General features: G+C 38.8%; 1 protein-coding gene across 1 annotated transcript in view; it reads right to left on the bottom strand.

The window, feature by feature from the left end:
- Positions 1-4,822: 4,822 nt before the first annotated feature.
- Ptprc (protein tyrosine phosphatase receptor type C) overlaps positions 4,823-16,478 on the bottom strand; it is a 60,243-nt gene continuing 48,587 nt past the window's right edge. The window contains exons 24-30 of the mRNA XM_038348993.1: positions 14,248-14,338; positions 12,481-12,614; positions 11,220-11,354; positions 9,515-9,637; positions 9,124-9,299; positions 6,963-7,098; positions 4,823-5,657 (exon numbers count right to left, since the gene is read on the bottom strand). Of these exons, the coding sequence (XP_038204921.1) occupies positions 5,391-5,657; positions 6,963-7,098; positions 9,124-9,299; positions 9,515-9,637; positions 11,220-11,354; positions 12,481-12,614; positions 14,248-14,338 (1,062 nt within the window). The 3' untranslated portion in view covers positions 4,823-5,390. The remainder of the gene's footprint in view (positions 5,658-6,962; positions 7,099-9,123; positions 9,300-9,514; positions 9,638-11,219; positions 11,355-12,480; positions 12,615-14,247; positions 14,339-16,478) is intronic.

Below are 16,478 nucleotides of genomic sequence, written 5' to 3'. Positions count from 1 at the left end.
AACATGGAAGATCTTTCCATTTTCTGATATCTTCTTCAATTTCTTTCTTTAAAGACTTAAAGTTCTTGTCTTGTCAAATAGGTCTTTCACTTCTTTGGTTAGTGTTACCCCAATACATTTTGTGTTATTTGTGGCTATTGTGAAAGGTAATATTTCTCTGATTTCTTTCCCAGTGTCTTTGTCATTTGTATATAGGAGGGCTACTGATTTTTTTGAATTGCTCTTGTATTCTGCCACATTACTGAAGATATTTATCACCTGTAGGAGTTCTCTGCTAGAGATTTGGGGTTACTTATATATACTATTATATCATCTGCAAATATTGAAATTTTGACCTCTTTTTTTCCAATTTGAAACCCCTTGATCTCCTTTTGTTGTCTTATTGATATAGCCAGAATTTCAAGAACTGTGTTGAAGAGATATGGAGAGAGTGAACAGCCATCCCCACCCCCATCCACTGGACCCTGCAAGTTTTATTTTCAACTAATGTTTCATTTTAAGATATTCCTTTTAGCAAGAAGAATTATGTTTGAAGATGATAGATGTAATTTTTTCTGAAGTTAATTATACGGCTTTTAAGTGAAACAGGCATTTTTTTTCAGGTCAAATTCGTAAGATTTTGTGTGTGTGTGTGTGTGTCTTCTTAAAACATGAGATTAAATAGCCCAAATGTGAATGTTTCTCTTTGAAGAAAATCTCAGATCAGTCAAATCAGTCCAGCTGTAAATTAGGTATAAGAGAAAGAAAGGTACAACCTGAGATTAGTTGTCACTGATGTTTATATCTGTCGAAGTTGGCCGTTTCAGTGACTTCAGAGTGGGAAAATGACCACTTGCATGTTTAGAGTATCATGATACAATGTTGCATTTTATAACAAATCTCTATGATGAATAAAATAATTAAAATTCAGATCTATGCTAGTTAACTCTCAGACACAATAAAAAATTCAATATTATAAAGGGAATGGGGGAAATGAATACAAAAACTTTTTAAGTTTTGTGGTATAGTTACAACCATAAGCTTGAGCATTTTCTTGTGGTATGTGTTGAGTTTGTGGTGTTTGTGTGTGTTTACATTCATGGGAACAAGAGTGTACTCATTTATAAGGACACGTGTGGTGGTCAGAGGTTGGTAAAAGGACTATCTTTCTTAGTTGCTGCTCTACTTTACCATTTTGAATCAGTCTCTGTCATTTTGGCTAGACTGGCCGGCCTTCTGTTTCCTGGGATCCACCTCTCTATAACCTCTAGCTCTGGGCATATTGCTGCATGCTATCACTTACCCATTAGGTTTTCAGCATATGTGCTTGGGATATAAACTATATAGTCCTTAAACTTGTGAGCAAGCTCTCTAACTACTGAGCCATTTACCCAACCAAAGAAGCTTACATTTTTTGAAATTATATTGCAAAGACATTTTCTGGCTTGTGACTTATCATAGTTTAACTTTTTGAGAATATATTAGAATGTATATCTCTTTTCTACAGCCACTTACATGGCACCTATATATAACATTATATAGTGCTGGATTTTAAGGTTACTGAATGAGTCATTTAGTCCCAAAGAATTCTGACACCAGAAATAAACAGTGAAGAAAAAATATTCTCCTTCTGCTAAGAAAAAAAAAAAACTGTAACAGGATTTCCAATATTATAGCCCTAAAATGAACTAGAGTTTTTGTTGTTGTTGTTTTGTTTTTGGCAAGAACTTTTTACTTGGTCTTTTGCTGTTGTTTTTGTTTTTTACTTTGAAGGTCTTATTAGCATTAGTATAGTGAAGATTAGCTTCAGGAAAACCATTTTCACGTTCCCTATGAATATAAGCCATGGCCAAAGACATGACTTTGTTGCCCACATAAATTTCTTTTTTCAGCTAAATACCACACTCAAGTGCGTGGGTTTCTTCTTTCACTTGATGTACATTCTCATAGAACAACTGGCCTCTGAGCTCCTATTTACCACTTCTATGATCACATCATCCCAACTACAAAGAAAATTGCTCATAGCTGCCTTTTTACATTAATATAAGCTGCTATGACTATATTTTCTAAGTATTTTTGTGTCTTCCAAAGCATAGCTTCAAGAGGAAATGTGCATTTTAAGCATAATATCCACATCTAGTGGCAGTTGCTGCAGCTGAAGTCTCTGAAGAAACACACCTACTTTTTAAATAATTTTTAAATAATTTTATACTTTGATGAAGTCCTAAAAATATCTTGTAAGTGGCCGAGCTTCACATTTTTATGAGTCCTGCATATTCTCAGTAGAAAGCCTAACCCAGACACTTGGGCAAAATTTAGATCAGCCTTTCCACATTGTTTTCATAGAGTTCAAAGTACCACAGTTTTGGATGCAGGTGCAAATGGATTTTAAGTCAACAGTTGCAGAACTGTGCTCCAGTAGATATCATTAAAGGTGTAGAAGTTATGCTCTTTGTATTCTGATGCGACTCACAGATAAACACAGACACCTGCCACCTCATGCCCCTGAACATTCTCCAGTATCAGAACTGCCTAATCCCATGATATTGGCCAGTGAAAAGCACAGAGACGTCCACAGGGGAGACTGAGGTAAGAAAGTCTGAAGGACTAGATAGAGAAGCCAAAGCCTTCTTTATCTTCTGATGCCTGAAACTCATTATTCTTTGGTTTTCTCATCAATGCGCAAAACTAATCTCATTTTGAAGAAGAAACAGTTTCACTGTCAATTTTGCCCTTGTTCCTCTCTGTAAAGAGGAACAAAGGGGCTTCTCCTGTTTAAGCATAAGTATACAGATTAAGGGCTAGTTTCGTGGGCTTCATTAAAGAAATAATTTGAACACAAAACAAAACTAGCTGTACAGACACCGATGATGTGTACCTAAGCCACTTTGAAGGATCAGACAAGTGATGTCAGGAGCAGCAAACCAAACTAAAGGCAGTAACACTTGATGTGTTCAGCTGGTACGAAAGTCATCGATGGAGCTGTTTCCATTATGTATAAGAAAATTATTATTGAAGTGCCTTTAGATCTTAGAACCTATAGAATTAACATAAAGCAAACTTCAGATATTTTTTAAAGAATTACACTTTAGAGTTCTACTCAGTGGTAAAAAACAATGACATCTTGAATTTTGCATGCAAATGGATGGAAATAGAGAGCACTTTACTGAGAGAGGTAGCCCAGACTCAAAAAGAGGAATATGGTATGTACTCACTCATAAGTGGATTCTAGCCATAAATAAAGGACATAGAGCCTATAATTCGTGATCCTAGAGAAGCTAAATAAGAAGGTGAACCCAAAGAAAAACATATTGTTATCTTCCTGGATATTGGAAATTGACAAAATTGCCGGGCAGGGGTTGGGAGCATGGGGGTGGGGGTGAGGTGGGGATAAGGGGAGATGCGGGGAGAGAAGGGAGAAGGAGAGGATGGGGAGAGCTTGAGGGAGTGGGATGGTTGGGATGGAGGAGGGGTGGATGTGGGAGCAGGGAAGTATATATCTTAATTATGGGAGCCATTTTAGGGTTGGCAAGAGACTTGACTCTAGAGGGGTTCCCAGGTGTCCAAGGAGATGTCCAAGGTGAACAAGGAGCTTGTTCCTTGGGCAGCAGAGGAAAGGGTGCCTGAACTGGCCTTGTCTTATAGCCACACTGATGATTATCTTGCATATTACCATAGAAACTTGATCTGGTGATGGATGGAGATAGAGACAGAGACCCAAATTGGAGCACTGGACTGAGCTCCCAAGGTCCTAATGAGGAGCAGAAGGAGGGAGAACATGAGAAAGGAAGTCAGGACCGCGAGGAATGTGTTCACCCACTGAGACAGTGGGGCAGATCTAATGGAAGATCACCAAGGCCAGTTGAAATGAGACTGATGGAGCATGTGATCAAACTGGACTCTTTGAATGTGGCTGAGGGTGGAGGCTGACTGAGAAGCCAGGGACAGTGGCATTGGGCTTTGATTCTACTGCATGGATGTGCTCTGTGGGAGCCTTGTCAGTTTGGATGCTCACCTTCCTGGACCTGGGGGGAGTTGGGAGAACCTTGGACTTCCCATAGTGTAGGGAACCCTGACTGCTCTTTGGCTTGGAGAGGGAGGGAGTAGGGGTGTGGGTGGATGGGGGGAGGGAAGTGGGAGGAGGGGAGGAAATGGAAATTTTTAATAAAAACTAAATATTAATGAAAAAAAAAGAATTGGGACCAGAGAAAGTATTTTAAAAATTGTGTTTTGATTGCATTAAACAAATTTTAATAGGCACATACATATTTCACAGATGAACATGAAACAAACTTCATATAAACAAGGAAGGTAATAGTTGAAATTTTACTATGGTTATCAATATTATTTCTTGATAAGAGTAAACTAAACATTTACAAAATTCGAAATAGATGCACTTTAATGAAAGTCAAAGATGGCCTTAAACATGGGAAATATACATATTCTATCTTGTTTCTCAGGAATACTGAATTCCATAAGATACCTGTATGAGGTCTGATAAGTAAATGATCAGTGCAAACAAGTTTTCATACTCCTGCTTTTATGTGTTTTTAACATACATTGTACTTGCTGAAGGACAATTATTTAGGTTCAGTCATAACCTGTATACATATGATCAAGAGCATCAAATAATAATTTTCATTTACTTTGGAGGCAACAACCCATTTGCAAAGTTCTATTTCCTACATGTATACAATATTAGGCTCTCTTGAGATTTTTATGTTTGATTAAATACTCTTTAACAGATAGTGATGAAATGACAGTATGTGGAGCATGAATTCTCAAATGTTAATTTAGCTAACTCTCCTGCAGCAGCTATACACACCCACAGCACTCTAATAGCATTCCAAACTACAACAGCGTCAATAGAACAAGGAGGACATCTTGAGGTCATTTCAGAAATGCACACATTGGTATTCTTATAGGACCACCAACACACTCTCTTGGTGTCTTAAAAAATGGATCCTTCAAGCAAATTAATAGTCTAGATATAAATGTATAGTTTCTTTAGGGAAAAATGGCAATGTTTCTCACAAGCATTTAGAATGGCTTTAAAGCACACACACACACACACACACACTCTCAAATGCCATGTAGCTGTCACACAGTCACTTCTTACACATGCACACACACATACCCTCCCACACATACCCAAACCATACACACTCACTCACAAACACACAGATACACTCACACACACACACACACACACACACACACACACACACATTCTTGCTAAATGATAGATACATCTTTAAAATAAGCATAAAACTGTACAAAACATTTTGACAAAACTTAAATATTTTTCTACAGTGGCAAGGTCGGACCACTGCTCAGCCATTTTCTTTCACTCGTTCTAGAAAAATGGAAACAACTAATTTGAGATTGAGTTGTCCGATTTGAGCCCTTTCCTATGAAGTTAGAGTTGGGCTCGCAGGACCGTTGGCAGAGTGTTCCGGCTCCTCAGTACTGTTGGCGGGCTCAGAAGCTTCTGCAGCTCTGCTGCCTTCCTGGGTTTTATTCAGAGCACCACCAGGATGGACACAGTTAGCATCCTGCTTGACTTCACCCACTTCATTATGAAATTCAATTTTGTCTTGGCTGCTGGTTTTCTTCACTTGTCCATTCTGGGCAGGATAGGTGCTGGCAATGACATCATAGAGAAACTGGTATTGCTCCTGATGAAAGAAAGCATCAAAAAATTTCTTATGTCCAGAAGAAACATGCAAGCACTGTCTCCTCTGAAAAGTCTAGATGACAGGAAATTTTCGGCTGTGTTTTTACCAGGAGCTTGCTCTCTGACTTCCCATTCTGTGGAATCAGAGGAGGGGTGGGTACCTGGTGAAAAACACCAAATAGGGGGCTCTCCCCACTACACCTCAGAGGGTGACTGAGCCCTAGCCTCTGCCATGATGTCATTTTCATGCCCATGCTCCTATCTAATGTGCCCACATCATTTATGAATGCTAATAGGAATCACTTCATTCAAGACACTTGCTCAAATCCCCACAAAGTTCCTCTTTTCACCTTCGTATACTTTCTATGTCAATATAATTATTTCATTATTTAATATTACCCGCCTTTGAGTTTCTTTACAGCCAGTATACTTCTCAGGTATTCAAATACTTTTTAAAATTTATATGTGTAAACTCAATGTACATGAAAACTTTGTATATTTCAGTGAGAAATTATATTGAGAAAGTTACTGAATTGCTATGTTCAACTCTGGTTACCATTGCAGCCAGAGGATGCACTGTTTGCATACATGTAACACATACTGCTTCCCATTCTATACACTTTTCCCAGTACAAATTGCATGCCTCTTGATTCTGGGCTGGCCTCGGGATTGTGTTGGTTGGAAGCCATATCGTGATAGTTCCAGGCCTAGACTTCAAGAGGGGGTGCACCCCTTTCTGCCCATGCTCTTAATGTTCTGCCATTTTGTAAGCTTGAGTTAGCCTTCTGCATGTAGCAACTGGCTACTCATTCCTGCTGTCAAAGGTAAATGACTGGCACTTGACAATTTACTGGTGGCAGAGATTATTTTAGGCTGGCAAGATCTAAGTGGATATATCATCTGACAGCAGACATGAACCTCGGTCTCATTGGCTGACCCTGGGGAACTCAGTAGATCAATAGAATATCTTTAAAATGCCATGATGTTATTGAAGTATAAATTTGGGGTTGGTTTGTTATACAAGACTAACTGGTAAATGACTAAAGGAAGGAAAAATAAATACTGAGCAGTCATTTAAGGGTGTAGCTAAATAACCAGTCACAACAAATTGCTGACAAACTCTAATAAGGTCTTACTTATATAGATTAGCCTTCATTGTGGTTTAGAATGTAAAAATGAATGTGTAAACAGAAAAAAAAAACAAGAAGAGAATGGAAGTGATGCAAACGTGAATAGAGGAGAGGAGAAGGCAAGGCGCCCACAGGGAAACACAGATGACTTGAAAGAGACATCACTGGGCACTTACATAGGTGCCCACCATCCCTGGCCGCGCTTTGCGAAGAGATTTTACCACTTGGAAAACATCAACCACGTCTTCTGTTTCTGCACTTTCCAAGAGATTGAACAAAGCACAAAACAACCCCGTCTGCTGGGATCCATCTCTGCCAAAAGAACAAGATATTTTTTTTAAAGTAGAAAATAAAATAATTCAATATTTTAAAGAAAAAAATGCTATTAACATACACCCTGAGAGATGGGAATATTTTTATTTTACATCTACTAAAGGCATCTTTCTCTAATTTTTTTAAGGGCCAAATTAGTCTCTATGAATGCATTAGAGGGCAGACTTATCCACTACACGACTGTGACATTGCTCATTCTATGGTTTCATGAGACATAGATTTGACATTAAAAATATACTTTCTTCTGTTCAGTGCTCTGTGTCTTTAAACCCACTTTTAGTAATTTCTTGGGTTGTTAGAACTAATATGAAAAAGTGAATTTGATAAGAGAAGAAGCCAAGGTTTAAGAAGCATGGAAGCACGTTCTGAAGCAGATGAAGCCCAAGCTAGCCCCGCATTGTTTCCCTTCTCAGCATCTCTGTCCACCATTTCTAACAGTGTTTCACTTCTACACCAGTGGGGAGATGATGCTTGACAGAATTACTCACTAAACAAGTGCAGAAACAGGAAGAAGAATGAATATGGGTAGAAAACGTAAAACAGTTTCATCTCAGATCTCAAGCCATCAGCAAGTATTCTGGTCAGCCCTCGCTAAGAAACATACAGTGGTACCCTAACCAATATACTGAAGCCTCAACTCCTGTCCTTCAGTTTTCTTTCCACATGAATTTCACTTTAAAATTGCAAATAGTCCCGAAAAAGGTATACAAATGAGGGTTTGTTCCTGCATCTGTGATGCCAATAAAGAGGACTTTCATAACTTGTAAAAGGATTTTGTCAGATTTACAGCATTAATCTTATATTAGGATTGCTTTTAATTTATCATGTATTTTAATATTTTTTTCGACAAAGTTTTCATATTATGTATCCTTTCAATATGTCTTGAGGAGGTTATGTAGCTCTCTGCTACAGGAGACACTAAGTGTCTGCATTGAAAGAACTATCGAAATTAAATATTATCTCTATGAGTGCTCTTGAGGATCATGGCAGAAATGGGTTTAACGTCAAGTTGCCAAGCACTGAAACTTCAGTTCGTGTTTAAATTAAGGGTATGTGGGAAGGCTCAGTAGATAGAGGTGCTTGTATTCAGTTCTGGTCACCTGAGTTGATTATTAAACCCCACGGTTCTGACGGCTGTTCTCTGACCCCTTCATATATGACATGGGCTACACACACACACACACACACACACACACACACACTTTTGTCAAACTTTAAAGTTAATAGCTTAAAGTATGTTTTCTTGCTGTGGAATATTGCTTCTGTACACTGTAGAGATGTATCACTCTCATTGGTCAATAAAAAGCTGACAGGTCGGTAGCTGAATAGGAAGTTAGTTAGGAAAGCCAAGCTGAGAATGATGGGAAAAGAGAGTGGAGTCGAGGGATACGCCAGCCAACTGCTCAGCAAGCAGGATGTGTAAAAAATGAGGTACCAAGCCAAGAGACATGTAGCAAGGCATGAATAGAAATACGAGCTAATTTAAGTGTAAGAGGTAGCTAGTAACAAGCCTGAGCTATTGGCTGAGCATTTATAATTCATATTCAGCCTCTGAGTCAGTTATCTAGGACCAGGCAGTTAGGACAGGAAATGTCTGTTTATATTTACTGTAAACAAATCATTCAGCTCTTAGGTTCTGTAATATCCAGTAGACTGACACAATGCACCTGAGTCTATGCATAATGAAATCTATCAGTCAATCCATTCCTGCATTTCTCTCTCATTCCCCTGTTCATTTGCCACATATAACATACCTGGTCTAGGGCTAGGCAGTGGAGAATCAAAGATTATATGAAATGATATTAAACAGCTACAAGTCTAGAATAACTGCTTTTACAACCTTCATTATATTATTCTTGTAGGTGTAGTGCAGGTGGTTGACACAAGAGTGAATTGCTTCGTGGGGATTGTCACCAGTCACACAGTTTGCATATCAGGATACTAGAATTCAATAGAAATGAAGAAGCCTGGCAACTTTAGAGTACATCCCGTCAGCCCTCCTACCTGCAGTGGACTAGGATTGGTGCGTGCTTGTGATACTTCATCCCTTCAGGGCAGCTCTTGGGAAGCTTCTGCTTGAGGTTCTGAATCATAGACACCAGTTCCTTAGGTTCTGAAGGAAGCTCTTCCCCACTCCATGTGGTGCACTGGTATTGGTACACCGTTCTGGGCTCCTTCCTCTGCAATCAGAGGTGAAGGGAACATTAATGCAAAGGAAGTTCAGTCCAGTTTATCCTTTGACAGTTGCTTTTTTTTTACAGTTGCTTTCATTCAGATAATTTGCAACTTTTATTCAGAATCATTATATAGGCAGTGGCCTTGATGGCATAAAATATTAAGCTCGCCATCAGACTAATTACATCATAAGTAAATATATTCAAAAGTATTTACGGACCTTAGAATGTCTCAGCTCGAACACACGGATAGTGTAGGCTGACGATTTGCTGGTGTCTTTGATAGCCACTTCCATGTCTCCATATGTCTGCTTTCCTTCTCCCCAGTATTGAGCACAGACTTCCTGGATAAAAACAGAACATGACTTAACCAGGTTCTTCGCAGATCTTGGGTTTGCTCTCTAAGGCATCCAGAATACCTTCTCTTTTCTTACCTCTTTTCTTATTAAATGGAAATGAATGTTTTCTAAAATTGAAACCTTTATACGAATCTCAAATCTACTTTAAGTACAGTGAAGATCCTTTCACTGAACAGTGTTTGGTTAGGAGTGATTAAGGTAATCTAAGGGTAGCTTTGTCATCTCTGGAAGAGGTATTTGGGATTTGTCCCACATTTTAAAGCATGATTATCTAACCTCTTCAAAATTTTATAGAATGAGCTGACATCAGCTGGGCCCTTCCAACAACTTGGGCCCCACTATTCGCCACTGGTCCTTGAGAACAGAGTTTGTGTTGCTCAAAGACTTCAAGCAGAATCTTGATGACCAGTTCTACGAGAAGCACCCAATTAAATAAAGGATCCTACTGGAGAGTAAAGAACCACAGGTCTCTGCATACTACCATCCCATAATTGCTGACAAAGCACAGGGACACTGACAGAAGACAAAGATAGAGGGAGGGAGCAGGAGTTGGAGAGAAATGGAGAGGATGAGGGATGAAAGTTGGAGACAGAGACGACAGATAAAAGGGGACTGAGCAGAAAGGGTCTGTGGAGTAGAGAAGTAAAAGAAAACGGGGAAATGAAGGCAGAGACAGTAACGGGTCGGGTCGTGGTGCCTGCAGGGAAAGGAAGACAGAGACAGTAATGGGTCGTGGTGCCTGTTTATAAGGATTGTACTAAATAAACCTCACCACATGTCAGAATTAAAATTCTCTCATATGATCTACCACTGGGTAATTTTATTGGTGTCTCTAGGTTCTAAGAAAATACCAAACATATGTCACATGGCTTAAGTACAATGCAAAAGTACATGCTGTGTTTAGCCCCAATTACAAAATTTTATGGCAACAATGTCATGTAGAAATGAAGAAGGAAGGATATAGCTGAAGATTTCAAAAGGTTTTGTCTTTCTAGAAGAATGGGGTTAAGAGGGGCAAGAGAGCATCATTTAGGAACAAAGGATGTCTGCCAGATAGTAAAAACGCTGCACATAAATGCACTTGTCAGGATCAGAGAGTGGATTTTACCATATAAATATAGGACAAATATACAAAGGTATAACCTTCCACCACATAGGTTCTCTCCTCCCCATGCTCAGGGATTGAGAAAATGTCAGAACCAACACATAAGATAATGGAGCCAAGCCGGGCGGTGGTGGCGCACACCTTTAATCCCAGCACTCGGGAGGCAGAGGCAGGAGGATCTCTGTGAGTTCGAGGCCAGCCTGGTCTACAAGAGCTAGTTCCAGGACAGGCTCTAAAAAAGCTGCAGAGAAACCCTGTCTCGAAAAACCAAAAAAAAAAAAAAATAATAATAATAATAATAATGGAGCCAACCTGACAAAGGGCCCAGGAACACTAGTGCATTGGACTGTGTCAGAGAGGGATCAAAATGTAAAGAACACAGCAATAAACAAGGAATCCAAGAATGGAGAATGACGTGGCGCGGTCAAGGGTTTTCTAACATGGCATCTCCAAAGTACAAACCTGGCCTCCATTTGTTAACTCTGTCAACATCACAATGACCTTGACCTTCCTTTGGAATACCATCTGCCAGAAATCACCAACAGTCTCTTTAAGTGGCCCCTGAGTGGCGATCATCAGTTCTGGTTTCCAGTAACTCTAAAAATCACAAAAGATGAGAATTGGTTAGTGCTGCCATCAAACACAGACTCGTAAAACAAATGATACCAATTTTGAAAATTAGCTGATTTGGTGTCATCACCATTAATAGAAAGTTATGATTCTGAAGTCCAGGAAAAATGCAGCATCTATTCATAAAACAGCTAATAATGTGAAATTACAGTTAGAATGTAATTGTACATTATGCTATGCAATGCTAAAAATAATTTTTCTTCGAAAAATTGTTTTCTCCATTAGTTATATAATTGTAAAAAAAGGAATTAACATAAGATTTTAAAATTATTCTATCATTCATCTATTTAACTTGTGATATAGCATAGTGTCATATAACAGCATATTTAACCTAATACTCACGAAAGTGTGAGCTGCAGGAAGATCTGGCGAAGAAATAAACCCAACTGAACACTTAAGTCTTTACTGGATCCCTTATTTAGTTTTTTTGGTTTAGCTGTTGTTTTCCAAAAAGGTGTGTGATATAAAGCCATCCGAGAGACTTTCGAAATGCTGGCATGTGACCATCAAGACGAATAGCCCAGTGCTGGGATGGGCCTAAGGATAATAAATAACTAATGCTAGCTATCACTGTATCATCCTACAAATTCCTTTTGCTGATTTGAGTAACTAATGCCTTCTAATAGTTACATTTATTCTAATATTATTTTTAAAACTAGTACGCCATTATGTTTGATATAAAATAAGCCATAGCATTTCCTTATCCCAAACCAACTGATAAAATTTGAACCCTTTTGCTTTGTTTGATACGTTTAAAATGGTATCACCAGGTGAAAGTTTTGTGCCTCTGAATACGTGGTTATCACCGAGCTCATCAGCTGTGTATCATACTCCCTAAGAAATGGCCCTAACGACAGACATGATCTCAAAGGGTCAGATCCTGGTCTGAGAGTGCAGGTACCCACCATTACAAATGATGCAGTGATGTATTGGCTGAAGTGTAGGTACCCACCATTACAAACGATGCAGTGATATATTTGCTGGAGTGTAGGTACCCACCATTACAAATGATGCATTGATATATTTGCTGGAGTGTAAGTACCCATCATTACAAAGGATGCATTGATGTATTTGCTGGAGTGCAGGTACCCACCATTACAAACGATGCATTGATGTACTTGCTGGTTTCCTCTGAGTCACTGTCATCATCAGAAGACTCCTCGGACTCAGGCTCGCTCTCTTTGCTCATCTCCAGCTCATGCTTCAGTGGCACTCTGTTAAAGTCATCTATGGAAAAACAAAGAGTAGTAAGTCTTCCCAGAAAAGTAGGTGGGACTGAGGACAGAGATCACCTACAGAGAGTGCTCTCGACATGAACACAATCCGGGGCTCAATCAAAAACTCAAATGAAAAGGAACCAAATTTCTGACTGACAGACTCGTAGAAATGAAAAGGAAATGTAGAATTAACTGTACTGGTTTAATATCAATAAGAGTCTAATCATTAAGTCATTCAATACTTAATAATTAAAATTAGTTTCAGAAGTCTAAAAATGAAGAAAGTACCCCCAAAAGATTTCAATAATAAAAGCACAGGTCATATGTCGTGATATTCCATTTGTATTTTAATAAATAAAGCTTGCCTGAAGATCAGAGAGTAAAACAGCCGCACTGGCCAGCCTTACAGACCAGGCAGTGGTGACACGCACCTTTAATCCCAGTAGCAACACTAGCTTGCCACAGAAACCAGGTGGTAGTGGTGCATGCCTTTAATTCCAGAACTAGAGAGGAGGATAAAACAGGAGGAGGCAACATCTCTCACACACAGTCTCATTCTGAGATTCCTGGGGGCAGAACTGCCATTTAGGACTGAGGTAGAAGTAAGAGCTGGTGGCTGGCTGTTTTGCTTTTCTGACCTTCAGGCTGAACCCCAATTTCCATCTCTGGGTTTTTATTAAATGTGCTACACTCATGAGAAATAGCATCATTATTCTCCAATTGATTGTTTAGAGTTTGATACGCACACTTTCGGTGTGCATGGACTATCACTGTTCTGGTTACTATAACTTAAAACTTAATATCTTAGATTTTTGTTTGCAATATAATTTAATTCACATTAAATTAACAATCTCTCCTAAGTACATTTTTAGATTAATTACTATTTAATTTTATTTAGTGCTAAAGCATCCCTTGTTACTCAATATTTTAAATTAGTAAAAACCCAGCTGATATATTTATCTACATTATTATTGATTCCATATTTTTACTGTATTAACAAGGGCTTCTACAGAAATTAACTAGGTCAGCCATATGTTGATTTGATTTATCTGGTAGTCTTGTTTATTAGCTTGACATGTTTCACCCGTGCTAATTTTGGTATAGGCAGCTGGATGCAGCCAAAGCAGCACCAGGTGTGATCCCGTCAATAAGCTTAAATAGAATTAAAGCTTAAAAATTGTTTCTAGTTCAATGTGGGAAATTTGGCAATTGACAATTTATTGAACATTTCCACCTTTTCTCAACCTCTCAGATATCAGTGGTAAAGGAAACAGATGACTGTTAAAATCGCTGCTATTTGGTGATGACCTTGACATATACTAAAGATAAAATAAAACTAGCAAAGGAGAATAAGCCTTTTGTTTTGTCCCGGCTCAGAGGCTTCATCTTCTTATAACTAACCTATTTCCGTTTTATTTTTTTATCAAATATGTGTGGGGAGGGTAGGGATAGAAAACACACTACATACTGTCCATCTTCGGATGTTCATTGAAAATATTGGGATCCAAATAATCTGCTAAAACTAAATTTTAGATAGCCCACAAACCTCTTATCGATCATCAATCAAGTGTATGCTGTACACTAAATAAGTCCAAGCATGGCTTAACTTTATCTGATGCAAGATATAAAAGTAAATTACATACATGGAACAACATTAGAATTCCTGTTTTTCTTTTTATTTTCATCTTGATTTCCAATGTGCTGTGTCCTCCAGCTCCTGTATGAAGGAAGTCTCTAAGAAAAACAAACAACAATCCTCCTTTAAAACCTAAATATTTCCATAATTATTGTAGCCTGGATATCACTCGAAGATGAGGACTTCATCAATGACTATGAAATGTATGTAACTCCCCACAGGTGAAAGTTTTTAAATTTGACGCTGAAACTTTCCTTTGTATTGTTCACATATTTAGTAGCTTTGACTTTTCGAAGTGGGACTGAAAAGTGACATTTGTACCCAATAGAATCAGCTTCTTAGTTAAGCGACGCCTGATCGCAAGGCAGTATAGCTTGTTCTTCCATGAGACAAAACCACAAAATACAGATTATCATTAATATCCACCATGCAATAGCAAATTATGTTAAATGAACAGGTATGGTTCCAAAAAAAAAAAAAGGTACCCAAAGGATGTAAGAGCCCATCCATTTGGAGACAGAGCAAGGATAGAACAATTGAAACTCATTTGAAAAATTGTCATTTGAAAAGAGATGCTTACACAAAGAGAACCTTCGTAGCAGTGTATCTCAGCTATGCTATCTTGAGGAGTATTTTCCAAATCTCAGCCTTGGAGTCATACAGAGACATTTGCAGCTGTTATCTGAGGTTCAGGCTATATCTCCAGCTGGTCAAAGGACCTGACATTGTCCATGTGACACGAATTTTTCAGGCATGCAAGATGCAAGGGTGTGGATGTTAAAGAATTTTCCAGGAAGGTTCCAAAAGCCACTGAAGCCATTCAGTGTGTATCCAGGTTAGATGCCCTACATGGAACTCTGGAGTGATCTGTGTGTGGAGCTGCGAGGGTGCAACTGAAGTTGCAGTGGGTACTTTGGGACCTGTGTGCCATTTGCCACGCGGGGCGGTGGCAAGAGGGCCTGTGATCAACCCCTGAGAACAACCTCTTCCGTTATGCTTTCTCCTCCATAATGGACTAAGCCATCAAACCATGAGCCAAATTAAACCTTTCCTCCTTTCCTTCCTCCTGCTTTGTCTAACTCTAAGTGGTCTTTTTTATTGGTACCTGGTCACAGCAAGGAAAAACATAAGAAACATAGAAAATCAGTTATGTTGAAAACACCATATTGTATTGTGAGAGGCCACTCAATAGCCACTCTCCTTGAGTAGTAAGAACCTCATTTTCTAAGAAAAACTGATGAATCGTCTTCCAATAGTAAGGTATGAAGGCTTGTTTACTCTTCAAGTCCTGATTCTTTCAAGTGCCTGCAAACCTAAGTCTCTCATTGAAGCTGACAGTGTACAGGACAGTATAGTACTAGCTAGGTGAAGAGTCCTCTGACACTTCATAGTGGAATAAATAAGGGCAGGTTCCCAGGCTCAACTGCGTGTGATCTTGGATAAAGTTAGAGTATATAGGAAATGGAAGATTAGTTGAAAGGAGGCTCCATGATGCAGCTTCCTTGAGGTCATCATCCACAATGGTAGAGGGTTTTGCACTGATTCATTTATTTGGAGACATCTATAATATGTGGCCCTTTACTTGTGCTCTGCAAGTAAGCCCAGTAAACATACTAGTTCCTTGAATTAAACTCTGATGGAATTGTGACATGGGTTTCTTGTTGGGTGTCCTATCTGGGGTGAACAGAAGTCTGTTCATGTTTTTACAAGAAAAGCCAATGCAGCACTGTGCTATCTCTGCAAATCCCTTTCTCTCAGCTTTCTGATGTACATGATCTGTCTTCAGTAAGAATGTATCCAGATCCCCTTCTCCCAACAGTTTCTTTCCTTTCCTTTTTATACCAAGGAGATATCACTTGATACCACCAAGAAACTGAATCATTGCTAATCTTAAATTTCTTTGCCTCATATTTTGAAAAACACTTTCATATTCTCTTTGCTCCCTGCTTCTATTTATACCAATTTCATCCTCACAAAACCCAAAGAATTTAACTTTCTGTCTTTCCCTTGTATTATAGTTCTCACTATTCACCATCATTCACTCAGAGGCATCAGCTACCAATTTCAAGATCATCTGACCTCACTATTTTTTGACCTAGTGAGTCATGGCCTCTCTTCCATAAGATGCTCATCTCCTTGGTCAAACCCGCATTGATGAAATAATCTACATAGTCTTGCTGTAGCTTGATGCTTTATTCTCACCCCTGGGATCCTTCTTTCTACTTCTCACCCATCCAG

This window comes from Arvicola amphibius, chromosome 12 (genome assembly GCF_903992535.2).
Source record: "Arvicola amphibius chromosome 12, mArvAmp1.2, whole genome shotgun sequence".
NCBI classification, from domain to species: Eukaryota; Metazoa; Chordata; class Mammalia; order Rodentia; family Cricetidae; genus Arvicola; species Arvicola amphibius.
Note: the sequence above shows the minus strand (reverse complement) of the source record. Positions and strands in the feature narration are given on the sequence as shown.